This window comes from Mixophyes fleayi, chromosome 1 (genome assembly GCF_038048845.1).
Source record: "Mixophyes fleayi isolate aMixFle1 chromosome 1, aMixFle1.hap1, whole genome shotgun sequence".
NCBI classification, from domain to species: domain Eukaryota; kingdom Metazoa; phylum Chordata; class Amphibia; order Anura; family Limnodynastidae; genus Mixophyes; species Mixophyes fleayi.
In genome coordinates, this window is record NC_134402.1 from 455,152,109 (window position 1) to 455,167,809 (window position 15,701).

Here is a 15,701-nt window from a genome sequence, read left to right on the forward strand (position 1 = left end):
TCCACTCTCTCATTTCTTCTTCCCCCCCTTCTACCTGCCCCCAGGACCCCATCCCTTCTCACCTTCTTCGCTCCCTTTCTGCCTCCACCTGCTCCCACCTCGCTCACCTCTTTAATCTGTCCTTCTCCACCGGCATCTTCCACTCCGCCTTTAAACATGCTCTCGTCTCACCCATTCTCAAGAAACCGAACCTTGACCCCATCTCACTCTCTAATTACCGCCCCATTTCCCTTCTCCCATTTGCCTCCAAAATACTCGAGAGACTTGTCTGCAACCGTCTCTCCACCTACCTCTCTGAACACTCCCTCCTTGACCCTCTCCAATCAGGCTTCCGCCCCCTCCAATCCACTGAAACTGCCCTGGCTCAAGTTACGAACGATCTCCTCTCGGCTAAAGCTCTGGGCCACTACTCCCTCCTGATTCTCCTCGACCTCTCAGCGGCCTTTGACACCATTGACCACCCCCTCCTGCTTCACACCCTTCAGTCCATTGGCCTCTCCTGTACCGTCCTGTCCTGGTTCACCTCTTACCTTGCCGACCGTTGCTTCACTGTTTCCACCTCTGATTCTCTCTCCCCATCTTCCTCCCTTCCAGTCGGTGTCCCTCAGGGCTCTGTCCTTGGACCCTTACTATTCTCACTATACACCTCTTCTCTGGGTGCACTCATCAGCTCCTTCGGCCTCAAGTACCACCTTTATGCTGATGACACTCAACTCTAGCTTTCCTCTCCTGATCTCTCTCCCTCCCTTCTCTCCAGGGTATCCGCATGCCTCTCTGCCATCTCCTTCTGGATGTCCTCTAGATTTCTTAAACTCAATCTTGCTAAAACTGAACTCATTGTCTTTCCTCCCTCTCGTACCTCCTTCCCCTCTGACCTCTCTATCAATGTTGACAACTCATCTATCTCCCCTGTTCCCCAACTCCGCTGCCTAGGTGTCATCCTCGACTCCTCTCTCCTTTGCCCCTCACATTCACTCTCTCGCCAAATCCTGCCGTTTCCAGCTTCGCAACATTGCCCGCATTCGGCCCTTCCTCTCCCAGGATGCCACCAAATCTCTCGTCCACTCTCTGATCATCTCCCGCTTGGACTACTGCAACCTTCTCCTTATCGGCCTTCCCCTCTCTAATCTCGCTCCCCTTAGGTCTGTACTTAACGCCGCTGCTAGGCTTATTTTCTTCTCTCGCTGTTCCACCTCTGTCTCCCCACTCTACCAAGCCCATCACTGGCTCCCCTTCCCCTACAGAATCCTTTTCAAGCTCCTCACTCTGACTTACAAGGCTCTCACCAACTCCACTGCTCCCTACATCTCTAACCTTATCTCTATTCACACTCCCTCCCGCCCACTGCGATCGTCCAATGATCGTCGCCTCTCTTCCCCTCTGATTACCTCCTCTCACACACGTATCCAAGACTTCTCCAGCACTGCTCCCCTCCTTTGGAACAAGCTCCCCCGCTCCATCAGAACTTCCCCTAATCTGTCCTCTTTCAAACGAACATTAAAAACCCACCTTTTCCTTAAAGCCTTCCAGTCTCATGCCTAAACTCCCACGGTGGGCTACCTCTCTTTCTCATCCCTTCTTCCCTTCTCCCCCTTCCTCGACTCCGTCTCCGTTTCTCCCGTCTCTCCGTCTCATCCACGTGTCTGTCTGTCTTCCCCTCCCTTTACATTGTTCGCTCCTTTGAGCAGGGCTCTCCTACCTCCTGTTTCCATCACTTTTAACTGCACTCTCCAGCTACTCTGCTCACCGCCTCTCGGTCCCTCTGCCCTCTGTCTCCTCTCGCTTCTCTCCGCTCCCCTCAGTGACTCTCAACCTGTCATCTGTGCCCACCCTCTTGGGCCATAGTTACCTGCCTATACTCACTTTTCCCCTCCCTCCCTCTCTTTCATGCTGTGCCTGAGCCCCCAGAGTTATAGTGCTTACTGTTACTTGTACTGTGCTGTTTCACCTTGTACTGTGCCATTGTTTGTCCTTGTACGGCGCTACGGATACTTTGTGGCGCCCTATAAATAAAAATTAATAATAATAATAATAATAATCTCATTCCAGTACACAACATCTTATTTCTCCATTTGGGTGCAATTCGATTCTCATTACAGTTTCTAGTCTGTGTTCAGCAAGAGACACCGTAGTTCACCCAACAACTCACATCAGTTGAAGGAAAATATTCCGCACCGGCAGTGATGGCAATCTGAATGTGCTGACCTGAATAACTGACGTAATTGTACAGAAATAAGCCTATGATGTCACAAGATGCTACAAATACACCCCCACCTTTCTGTGGATTGTGATTGTTTCCATCCAACCAGATCTGTAGGACTGATATCAATCAGATCTCTGCAATGTCTGATGCTGCACTGGGCTCTATGTAATGTGTGCAGTATAATACAGAGGAGAACTCAATATGGTATTTATGCAGTAACTGTAAGCACTGAACAAGCTGTTCCATCATATTCAGAGAAATTGCAGCACTTGAACACATTCCTATCCTGCCGTTCAATATAAATGAGAATGATGCACATTCAGAAATGCAGTAAGACAGATTAGTTCAGACACGAAGACAACTGAAAGACAATATGATTGATGCTAATGGAATTCAGTAATTCTACCTGTGTTTCTGGGCAACTGAAGGCTCTGTGCAAAGTATTCTATGTCTGTGAACTTTTCTCTGAGTTATTCTCACAAATCTGGAACCCAGCAAGTATCTACATAAAAAGGATCCGAACTCTAATATTATAGACAGAGGTGGGTGTGTAAATGTAGATAATCACTTCATCACATTGACAATTAAAGGATTTATTCACACCACAGAGGATACCAGCAGTGCGCATAGACTGCAAAAAGCAAATATTTCAATTTCATTTAACCCCTTAATGACCGGGGATATTTTCCATATCCTTCATTTTAAATCAAAATAATGTTTTCACAGTTTGTTTTTGCACCTGACTTGTATTAACACGTAGAAGGAAGCTCAGCTATAATAAAATGCAAAAGTGCAGAGCAAATGCCTATATTGGCACCTGATTATATAGGTAAGCATGTCATTTGCACTAAATGCATCATGGAGACGTCTACCCCCACTCTACCAAGCCCTTCACTGGCTCCCCTTCCCCTACAGAATCCTTTTCAAGCTCCTCACAAGGCCCTCACCAACTCCACTGCTCCCTAAAATCTCTAACCTTATCTCTATTCACACTCCCTCCCGCCCATTGCGATCATCCAACGTTCGTCGCCTCTCTTCCCCTCTGATTACCTCCTCTCACGCACGTATTCAAGACTTCTCCCGCGCCGCTCCCCTCCATTGGAACAAGCTCCTCGCTCCATCAGAACTTCCCCTAATCTGTCCTCTTTCAAACGAACATTAAAAACCCACCTTTTCCTTAAAGCCTTCCAGTCTCATGCCTAAACTCCCACGGCTACCTCTCTTTCTCATCCCTTCTTCCCTTCTCCCCCTTCCTCGACTCTGTCTCCATTTCTCCCATCTTTCCATCCCATCCACGTGTCTGTCTGTCTTCCCCTCCCTTTACATTGTTCGCTCCTTTGAGCAGGGCTCTCCTACCTCCTGTTTCCATCACTTTTAACTGCGCTCTCCAGCTACTCAGCTCACCTCCTCTCAGTCCCTCTGCCCTCTGTCTCCTCTTGCTTCTCTCCGCTCCCCTCAGTGACTCTCAACCTGTCATCCGTGCCCACCCTCTTGGGCCATAGTTACCTGCCTGTACTCACTTTTCCCCTCCCTCCCTCTCTTTCATGCTGTGCCTGAGCCCCCAGAGTTATAGTGCTTACTGTTACTTGTACTGTGCTGTTTCACCTTGTACTGTGCCATTGTTTGTCCTTGTACGGCGCTACGGATACTTTGTGGCGCCCTATAAATAAAAATTAATAATAAATAATAATAGGGGTATATTTACTAAAGTTTTAAAAAGGAGAGATGTTGCCTATAACAACGAATCAGATTCATTATTTTGTTATCATTTATTTAGTTCATTCTTCAAAATAGCAGCTAGAATCTGATTGATTGCTATAGGCAACATCTCCACTTTTTCAGACCCACAGTTTACTAAATATACCCCTAGGCTGGACTTTGAAGTGATTACCATTAATGATGTTTTCACTCTTTCAACTATTGACATTTTCAGGTGGATCCTCCACCCTGCCCATGTAAGAACACCTCATTTTACAGGGGCAGTTCCAAGGACTGGGAAGGAGAGGAATATAGTGAAATGTGCTTGATATAACAAATAATTGCACTATTGCAAACAAAGATGCGGTGTGCCATTATATATCACACTGCATGTCTGCATTTTATGCCGAGTTCTTGTATATAATGCTTGGATTATTGTACTGTCCCAACAAATTACCCCAAGCCACAATTTTGCATCCACCAACCATTGTCCACTGTGCTGAGCAGGGAAATCACTGGTCAGAGGTTAGCGCTTCCTTGACTAACAATCACATCATCTACTATTGACGACCGTTTACAATATTCTGATAATTTCTCAAGTGTTAAAGAAAATTTGTTTTGGCTTTTTGTTCTAGCTCTGAGCCCACATCTGCAATCTGAATCTGAATGTGTCTGAGTATTCTGTGGGGTCCGTTTTATACCACTGTAGGCTACACATTCACTGATAATGGGATTCAATAACCCTGTCCGTGGTGCTGAATCATGACTGAGACTTAGAGCACAGGAATATGGTGCATGTAATACAGTATGTTCTCACTACTAATGTCCCATGTGACAACAGACCCATAGAATGATTGCAGATGGTGTATCTAGAACTCTCATCTCTGACCTAGAACACCTTCTTCTCTGTTCATGTGATCAGGAAAGACCTGTCAACATTTGGTCTAGAGGACACGACTAAGTAAGATGCCCATGATAAAACAGCACCAGTTCACAAGTACTTAGAGCTAGCCAGTCACAGTGAGCTTACAATTCCCCCACATGTAGCCGAATAATGGCTCTGACTCCCCAGAAGCTTCGTGGAGAGACTTGAATTAAGGCTTCAAATCTGGGCTACTGGTGCCTGGTATCTATGTACAGACTGTGCACAGCTATGAGATAAGTAATCAGGTCTATTTCTCAGGGCCTCAGTTAGTACAAGAGCAGCCACTGTGGAAATTGCCCTCCTGCCACCATTTCCACCACTAACCTGATGTTGGTGTCAGAAGGATGCTCTGCGTACAGCCCCCGTTACGCAGTCTGGATGAAGATAGTCCTAGAGGGAAATCACAGGGAGAGACAAACACATTATCTCTAATAGGAATTTTAGTTAGTGAGGTAATAAACTGAATGTAGAGAAGCAGCTTATGATTAACAATTTACTTTCCAAATCAGTCTGCAGAAGAGAGGTTGGTGAGTCTGAGTGGAGGTGAGGAGAGTGGGAGCAGCAGAAGAGAGGTTGGTGAGTCTGAGTGGAGGTGAGGAGAGTGGGAGCAGCAGAAGAGAGGTTGGTGAGACTGAGTGGAGGTGAGGAGAGTAGGAGCAGCAGAAGAGAGGTTGGTGAGACTGAGTGGAGGTGAGGAGAGTGGGAGCAGCAGAAGAGAGGTTGGTGAGACTGAGTGGAGGTTAGGAGAGTGGGAGCAGCAGAAGAGAGGTTGGTGAGACTGAGTGGAGGTGAGGAGAGTGGGAGCAGCAGAAGAGAGGTTGGTGAGTCTGAGTGGAGGTGAGGAGAGTGGGAGCAGCAGAAGAGAGGTTGGTGAGTCTGAGTGGAGGTGAGGAGAGTGGGAGCAGCAGAAGAGAGGTTGGTGAGACTGAGTGGAGGTGAGGAGAGTAGGAGCAGCAGAAGAGAGGTTGGTGAGACTGAGTGGAGGTGAGGAGAGTGGGAGCAGCAGAAGAGAGGTTGGTGAGTCTGAGTGGAGGTGAGGAGAGTGGGAGCAGCAGAAGAGAGGTAGGTGAGACTGAGTGGAGGTGAGGAGAGTAGGAGCAGAACCTATAGTTCTATATGACTCAAAGGGGAATTGTCTGTTGCTCATAGTAACAGAGAGATGCCCCAGACTCGACAGTGAAAGGGTGGACGAGCAGAGCCTGGTAGTAAAAGGAACCATTAATTGGATGTGATTATCAGATTTCTATCTACTCCATAGAGGTTATTCCACTGGTATGTGGCAAGTGTTAATAGCAAGTGACTGCTGATCTTCATTGTGATAACAGTGTCCACAGCAAACACACACACACACACACACACACACACACACACACGCACACACGCACACACACACACACATTCATTGCACTGGCTCTTCCCACGCAGGTGCAGCCCCCCCCCCCCCTCCCTCCAGATTGAACTACACTGTAGATATTTCATTTTAAGACCTGCAGTTCTGCTGCTCTGTTCCATGTTCCTTGTGTTCTCCAGCGCAGCACCTAGGGGTATACACATAATATAATGTACTAACTCCCATTACAGTCTGACACCAGCTGAATATATGAAAAGGATTTGGGTGAGCAAGGAGCAGATATTTAATCACCAGAAACTTGGATGCATGAACCTCCCACATAGACAGGAGCATCCATGCTCCCCTCATTGTGTAACCAATACAAGTGCTTGACCTGGTTACCAGAGGAATGATTGGGGGCGCAGCAGACCCTCCATCCTGCAGCCTCTGACAGAGCATCTCACACAGAGAGAGGGAGGCAGAGAGAGGAGACACAAGGGCTGGAGAGGGAATAGGAGGGGCTGTAATGGTGACTGGAAGAGGTGGGGGGATTGTATTGGTGCTTTCCATCTAACGTCAGCCAGTTTAACCCTTCAAAAAGGATGAGGGGGTGGAAGGGATTTGCTAAGTGCTTTGCAGCTCCCTGGGGCTGAACTGGTTAAGCGAGAAAAAGGTCTTTCAATGCGTAAAAGAAGCAGCAGTTGGTAGCAGCGCAGCTAGAACCAGCAGCCTCTTCTCCCAGGGGACAAATCACACAGTTTCATCAGCTTTTGCCCTAATAAGTATCCATGTGAAGAGGGGCTGCATTAGCAGTCCAGGCTGTTCCTCTCCATCCTCCTATCCCCAGCACTCACATCACTGCCTGCCCAGAGCCTGCTCCTGTGCCTTGGAGAGAACAGAGGCACCAGGCAGGATGGAGTGAAGGCAGGCAGCAGAGAAGGGAAGACAGGACTGCTGCTTGGAGAGACAAGCCAATGGCATTGAGAAAGACAAGCTGGATTAATTAGACAACGCCGGGCCCTTCCGTGAACTCAACAAGGGTAAGTGGCCTGCACCCCGTCCTCTGCTGCGCCCTCCGAATTCCTCAGAACTTTCACCTCTCCTTAATTTTCACTTCTTAAATAATTCCTTGCTGCCAAGTGATGCATTTATTACAATGGTAATGATTTATCTCTGTTCCAACCATGCAATTCCTCTGCAAATATAGTGTTAGGGACTTGAGGAGTTTTGTGGTCACTCTGGTCATTGGCTGCTGCATGTTGGGGGTGCAGCTGGGGGTTGTGTGTGGAATTGAGGTATGTGCAGATATTATGGTTTGGATACTTAGGTTGATACCTTATTCTCAAAGCAAAATGATTTGTAGTAATATGATTTCCCTGTAAGTGAGAGAACAGTAATTATCACCCATATCGGCTACAGTCCACCCCAGGGTGTTGCTGTCTACCCTGTGACTAGCACTGTGCAGGGGGGTAGAGGAGGGGAGGGGGCACTGAATGGTAAACACACAGCAATTTGGGTTAATGCTGATGAGAGAGAAATGATTACAGGTACTGCACAGTTTGATTACTGCAGGATTCCCTGCCTGGGATATGGGCAGAAGGTAAGAATAGTTTGGTATTGAATTTAAGTTGGTACATTCAAAGATTAGGATGACAAGGAAATGTATAACCTTAATGTTAAACCATGAAATCTATCTTCCCTGTGTGGCACCACATATGTACAGAAGCCTTAAGACAAGGGGGGCAGGATAATAATAAGGGGATTACAGCTTTCACCAAGACAATCATTTATACTCTTTGTATTGTGACATTATATATACCTCCTGCTCCGGTATATTCTACTCATCACTCGTTTATTATAATATGGATACTCATTAATAAAATAAGCAGCAGTAACCTGGATGGCCGTCACCAGAAGAGCTTGCAATCTACACGACTTATTCAGAGGGACTGGCTTTGGACAGTGAATTCTGGCAGAATTTATTGCATAACATAAGTTCCACTCAATTCATTTGTTATGAAACTACTGAATATTCTTGGGGGTCTGAATCTAATTATTATCACTGCTTTGTAGTGTCAGAAGCAGGTTCATGTTTGACCTGTGTACATCTAAACAGTAATAACATGAGATGCTGTTAATGAAGAAAAAGGTGCTGTGAGATGTATAATATTATATTATTTGTAGTATATAGTGAATGTGATGTATTTCTTATCTTGGTATCATGTATTGTCTGAAGAACAATACCCGATAGAAGAGCAATGTATATACAGCATCCAGCTCTTATGTACACACATGTATTTCCAGTGACATGAATATATGTAGAACATCCTGTAAAATATATGCTTATACTTGGTGAGTGGTGATGTCACCGGTGTCACATGACTCGTTCTGAAAGTGTTCCGAGAGGGAATGTATAACTGACAGTGAAGGTAAAACAACCAGGATGTGAGCATCACCTGATACCACCACATGTCTAATAACACCCTCTTCTATAATATATATGGATATTAGAAATCACTGCAGATTCCAGACCACGGAACTCCACTGTGGTGACCTCCAAAATCCATGGGGGGTAATCAATTAGCAGCGATATCCAGCCTCACATCTTCAGGTACCTCAACATTGCAGATTTCTTCTTGCACTTCTAGAAAACCACAATGTTACAGCAGAGAGCACGGTGGCAAAGTGGTTAGCACTTCTGCCTCACAGCACTGGGGTCATGAGTTCAATTCCCGACCATAACCTAAGCTGTTGTTATGGTTCTGTTCAAAACCAATTCCTTGATTACAGCCATGGAGCCAGACATAAATAAAATGTTGAAATAAACGTTGAAACTGTTTATTGCAGTAAAGGTATAATTCAGGGAAGGCAAATAAACAGTAGACAGTTCAAGCTGAATGAAACAAGGGATTTCCAGATCTTGGCAAACAAATAAATGATAAAGAAATGCAGCAAAATAACCTTAACTGAAACCAGGAACAGAGACACATGCAAGTAATCCAGGAACAGAGCCACATGAGCAGGCTAGGAGCTTCAATGACCAGCAAAGGGTTTCAGGAAAAGACAGGCATATATAGGCCACAGACAGGTGTGGATAATTAACTAGCAGTGCTAGTTAACCCCTGATAAAGGAACGGCCGGACGGCAGCTCCTCTGGAGAATCACAGCTACTGCAGGGTAATGTACACACAGGGTAACAAGGTAAATCATAACTAGAGATGGTCACTGACCCCCGTGTTTTGGTTTTGGATTCGGTTTTGGATCTGGATTACCGTCGTGTTTTGGTTTTGGTTTTGGTTTTGCAAAACCTCCATTGCGTGTTTTGGTTTTGGTTTTGGTTTTGTTTGGTTTTGTTTTGCTATTTTTTGGGAAAATCCATGTTTTTGGGCCTAAATTAACCCAATTTAGTGCTCCAACTGTTTTAGAGACAAGTAATCTAATTGTTGAGGTAATAAATCATCCCAAAAAACAGTTTAATTCTTCGTTGGTAGGCCTATTCTACACACAAAACAGATTGTCTTCCTCTCCATCTATGCATATTGGCAAGGCAGCCATCGTCTTTGAATGTATATTACACCCTACACTTATAGTTAAATATGTAAAGAAATGGAAAAAGCCAGTTTGGTTTCTGTCTCTCAAGGCCCCCCTCCACTTGTATAAAATACCAAAAAATTCAGCCATTATAGACTGTACAATATTAATTGACATGGAGAAAGCCAGTTTGGTTTCTGTCTCTCTAGGCCCCCCTCCACTTGTATAAAATACTAAAAAATTCAGCCATTATATACTGTACAATATAAATTGAAATGGACAAAGGCAGTTTGGTATCTGTCTGCATCAGATCCTCTCTCCACTAGGAGTAAAATAGAAAACTATTCAGCCGTTATATAATCTAGAATATAAATAGAAATTGAGAAAGGCAATTTGGTATCTGTCTGCATCATAATCATCAACATCATCATTAGCGCCCTCGTCGCCTACACAAATCTCCCCCTCATCCTCTTCTAATTCCAAAGTGGCATCCTCAATTTGGGTATCACCGGCTACACTCGGGCTATTAAGGCACACATCAGCAGAAGGCTCACGATTAGACATCCCACTGTTGGATGGACTCTCCACAGGGATTGTTATCATTTGTGAATCAGAGCAAATATTCTCCTGTAATGCCTCACTGTTATCTTGCAGCTCGGCTTTGACGCGTAACAGTAGTTGTGCACCAATTGTAGGCTGGGTAACTTTTTGGGATCTGCCACTAATAGCCAAAGGTGAAGGCCTCATTCTCTCTTTGCCACTGCGTGTGTAGAATGGCATGCTTGCAATTTTTTTTTTATCGTCACTTAACTTTTGCTCAGTTACACTTCGTTTTCGCTTCAATACAGTAAATTTTTTTTTGGTTTTTGTTTTTTGCACTAATTTGAAAACACTCTGTTGTTTGACATCGCCTTGGCCAGATGACGTACTGGGAACACTAACATCAGGACTGGTGACAGAACCTGGTTGCTCATTTAGATCATATGTGGACTGCTTTGAATCCATTGCGTAGATACTGCTGACAGATATGACTTTTGACAGCCAGAAATATTAATGCACAATTAGGGAGGACACCCCAAAAACACAGAGGAGTGCTAAAATTTATTGAGTAGATACTGCTGACAGATATGACTTTTGACAGCCAGAAATATTAATGCACAATTAGAGAGGACACCCCAAAAACACTGAGGAGTGCTAAAATTTATTGAGTAGATACTGCTGACAGATATGACTTTTGACAGCCAGAAATATTAATGCACAATTAGAGAGGACACCCCAAAAACACTGAGGAGTGCTAACATTTATTGAGTAGATACTGCTGACAGATATGACTTTTGACAGCCAGAAATATTAATGCACAATTAGGGAGGACACCCCAAAAACACAGAGGAGTGCTAAAATTTATTGAGTAGATACTGCTGACAGATATGACTTTTGACAGCCAGAAATATTAATGCACAATTAGAGAGGACACCCCAAAAACACTGAGGAGTGCTAAAATTTATTGAGTAGATACTGCTGACAGATATGACTTTTGACAGCCAGAAATATTAATGCACAATTAGAGAGGACACCCCAAAAACACTGAGGAGTGCTAACATTTATTGAGTAGATACTGCTGACAGATATGACTTTTGACAGCCAGAAATATTAATGCACAATTAGGGAGGACACCCCAAAAACACAGAGGAGTGCTAAAATTTATTGAGTAGATACTGCTGACAGATATGACTTTTGACAGCCAGAAATATTAATGCACAATTAGAGAGGACACCCCAAAAACACTGAGGAGTGCTAACATTTATTGAGTAGATACTGCTGACAGATATGACTTTTGACAGCCAGAAATATTAATGCACAATTAGAGAGGACACCCCAAAAACACTGAGGAGTGCTTAAAATTATTGAGTAGATACTGCTGACAGATATGACTTTTGACAGCCAGAAATATTAATGCACAATTAGAGAGGACACCCCAAAAACACTGAGGAGTGCTAACATTTATTGAGTAGATACTGCTGACAGATATGACTTTTGACAGCCAGAAATATTAATGCACAATTATGGGGGACAACCCAAAAGCGCTGGGGAGTGCCAAATATGAAGAAAAAATAATAAACCTCTATCCTCCTCTCTGCACTAGCGATTTTGGTTAGAGCAATTGCAAGAACAATATTGTATTCTTTCTCTGTCCCTGCTCTAATTAGCCTATGACTACACCCTGCTCTCTCCCTCTGTCAAATGGCGATGGATTGCTGTGGAGGCGTGTATTTATAAAGTTGAAGTATCGCGAGAACCGAGTCCCGAGATCCGACGACGTCACAATGACGTTCGGCCTCGATTTGGATTCGGAATTGGCGGGAGAGTACCGAGCTGCTCAGCTCGGTACTCGGATACCCAAAGTTCGGGTGGGTTCGGTTCTCGGAGAACCGGACCCGCCCATCTCTAATCATAACACAGGGTAAAATGCACACAAAGAAACAAGGCAGATCATAACATCTGTCAGGAGTTTGTATGTTCTCCCCGTGTTTCCGTGGGTTTCCTCCCACACTCCAAAAACATACTGGTAGGTTAATTGGCTGCTATCAAAATTGACCCTAGTCTCTCTGTCTGTGTGTGTCTGTCTGTGTGTGTGTGTTAAGGAATTTAGACTGTAAGCTCCAATGGGGCAGGCACTGTCGTGAATGAGTTCTCTGTACAGCGCTGCAGAATCAGTGGCGCTATATAAATAAATGATGATGAGTGCCTTTGCGACCGTTCCAAAGGCAATCTGCGCCTGCACTAGTAGGATGTATATTATAGGCCCAGCCCTATCCTGCTCAGTACGGGGCCCAGCCCTTGCCTGCTCAGTACGGGGCCCAGCCCTAACCTGCTCAGTACGGGGCCCAGCCCTAACCTGCTCAGTATGGGGCCCAGCCCTATCCTGGTCAGTACGGGGCCCAGCCTTTGCCTGCTCAGTATGGGCACAGCCCTATCCTGCTCAGTACGGGGCCCAGCCCTTGCCTGCTCAGTACGGGGCCCAGCCCTAACCTGCTCAGTACGGGGCCCAGCCCTAACCTGCTCAGTATGGGGCCCAGCACTATCCTGCTCAGTATGGGCCCAGCCCTATCCTGCTCAGTACGGGGCCCAGCCCTAACCTGCTCAATACGGGGCCCAGCCCTTTCCTGCTCAGTATGGGGCCCAGCCCTAACCTGCTCAGTATGGGGCCCAGCCCTAACCTGCTCAGTACGGGGCCCAGCCCTATCCTGCTCAATACGGGGCCCAGCCTTTGCCTGCTCAGTATGGGCCCAGCCCTTTCCTGCTCAGTACGGGGCCCAGCCCTTGCCTGCTCAGTACGGGGCCCAGCCCTAACCTGCTCAGTACGGGGCCCAGCCCTATCCTGCTCAGTATGGGGCCCAGCCTTTGCCTGCTCAGTACGGGGCCCAGCCCTATCCTGCTCAGTACGGGGCCCAGCCCTTGCCTGCTCAGTACGGGGCCCAGCCCTAACCTGCTCAGTACGGGGCCCAGCCCTATCCTGCTCAGTACGGGGCCCAGCCTTTGCCTGCTCAGTATGGGCCCAGCCCTATCCTGCTCAGTACGGGGCCCAGCCCTATCCTGCTCAGTACGGGGCCCAGCCCTATCCTGCTCAGTACGGGGCCCAGCCCTAACCTGCTCAATACGGGGCCCAGCCCTTTCCTGCTCAGTATGGGGCCCAGCCCTAACCTGCTCAGTACGGGGCCCAGCCCTAACCTGCTCAGTACGGGGCCCAGCCCTATCCTGCTCAATACGGGGCCCAGCCTTTGCCTGCTCAGTACGGGGCCCAGCCCTATCCTGCTCAGTACGGGGCCCAGCTCTATCCTGCTCAGTACTGAGAGGAACTACAAGCACCAGCATGCTCTGGCATCCATAGCCTGCTGGGACCTATAGTGCACCTCCAAAAAGTACTGTAAAAAAAATATCACTGATACCGTTAAAAAAATACTTTATTAAAGGCTCCTCACAATTAGAGATTTTACAGTACTGCACGCAGGATGTGAAGCTCGATCGTAGCAGCATTTATATATATCAGGGCAAATCTCACAGTTTGATATTTCATTATGAGTTTAGTAAGTTGAACCCTCAGCTTGAACCACACGATGGTCAAGTTCTTTAGACTCCCCCATTAGAATAACCTGTCTGGCACAATCATCCCCCCACCTAGATATGATTACCGTTTTGAGAATTGTTTTCTCTTTTTCTAGTCTTGTTTTGTCACCATCAGCCACAAAAATGATGTGTGGTTTTCATTAAGAAGAAGGCCGGGAGGATGACAAAAGCCATATTGAATCCCGGTGATAAAACCTCTAGTGTCGGGCAGGTGAAGTAGAACAATTTAATAAATCACAGTAACAATGTTTTCAGATTTATCACAATAAAAGTCTATATTATAATGGTCACTGTGTGAGAGAGATCAGATGAAGAAAATGTTATTCACCTTGATTGATAATAGCCAATATGAAACAAAATCCAAAATTATTTGTAAGAAATTGAAACCACTTTAGGAGAGCAACATACGTAACTATCAAGTCAAGAACTATAAAGCTAACAATTGTAGTGAAGAAGGTGGGATGTCAGTGCTCAGATCACATTTTAAACTCACTCACTTGATAAACGTCAGCTGCACTCTCCAGCTCACAAGTAGATAGGTTAAAAATAAACTTTACAATATGCTGATTATTCCATAAAGAAAATAAAAAGAATAATACATGCAGATCATCTTATTATGAATTGGAGAATATCAATGTTAAAAAAATAAATTAAAATATATTGCTTATAGTTTATACAGTTGCAAATATCTCTAATTTAATGATGTATCCCTGGGTTGGTTTGTTTCTGGAAATGTAGTTTTAATTACTGATCATCTGCCCGGTACAATTGCTTTTTTTGCGTCTCTCCTTAATGATTCCTTGCAAAAAAATGACATTGTAACCAAAATGAGAGAATATACAATTCACTCAGACAGTACATCATGAACATTTGGGTATTAAGGACCCTTTCCCTGTAATCCTGGTCTGATGTTTGCCTCTGTCGGATGAAACTTTGACCTTTTCTTCCCAGGGCTCTAGATAAGATCACTGGTTGTAGAGATGACATTAACTGAGACCCCCCAGTATGAGCAACCCTACGCGTTTCATGTAAATGTTTTCTGAGGAATGCTGAGCGCTTCCCCTGTGTATCACACAACACGAGCAGCTCAGCCCCAGGCAACGATCGTCCAGTCAGAGGCAGCTGCTTCGGATGAATCTATTCAATGTGGTCAGAGATTCTGCATTGTGTGGTAGCTGCTGTTATCTAGGTTACAGTGGGCACAGAAAGAACATCTTGGACCTGATTGATCAAGGGAAGTAAGGCAAAAAAAGGAGCAAGTTTTGTCCTGGACAAACCATGTTACAATGCAAAGGGTGCAAATTACTTTATTATTTTAAACATAAGTTAAATACTGGCTTTTCATATGCACACAAATACTTGATCGCTTTGTTTTTACACTTGAATGTAAAGTTGATCTAGGACATGCCCTGTCCTAACTATTAATCTGTCCCCACATTTTACATTTACTTCTCCCTCCAATGTAACATGGTTTTGTCCAGGTGAAAAGTCACTCCTTTTTTGTGCTTTACTTTCCTTAATGAATCAGGCCCCTTGTATCCATGTATTGTTACAGTGGAAGATAGATAGCCATCCTGTATCGCAGACACTTTCCTGGTGCCTGAAAATCTAAAGATCATGTAGCAATTGGTTCAATTGACTTTTAGAGTTTTTTTCCATTGTGCTTGATTGAGTAATCTGACGGGATCACATCTGTCATTCTACAGCCCCATCATCGAGGTACAGTTATAACAAGTTGTGTTTGTTCTCACCAGACACTCTCAATTCTCCGGAGAATACAGAGACAGAGAGAGCGTCAGAGAGAGGCAGGAAACTTTCCACTTAGAATTATAATATGGGAGCCTCGTGGCTGCTGGTGTGTTGATGAGTCATTTGTGGGTCTCAAGGAA

The 15,701-nt window shown here is 45.2% G+C and overlaps 1 protein-coding gene across 2 annotated transcripts in view; it reads left to right on the forward strand.

The window, feature by feature from the left end:
• The first annotated feature begins 6,562 nt into the window (after window positions 1-6,562).
• The window catches only part of PHF24 (PHD finger protein 24), a 120,792-nt gene continuing 111,653 nt past the window's right edge, over window positions 6,563-15,701 (forward strand). Inside the window, exon 1 of one of the 2 annotated variants that reach the window (XM_075186989.1) lies at window positions 6,563-7,196. Coding sequence is in view for 1 of the 2 variants with exons in the window: in XM_075186981.1 (XP_075043082.1) it covers window positions 7,746-7,756 (11 nt within the window). In the remaining variant the exon portion in view is untranslated. Of the gene's footprint in view, window positions 7,197-7,734; window positions 7,757-15,701 lie in introns of those variants that run through there. The other variant, XM_075186981.1, reaches the window with a different exon arrangement.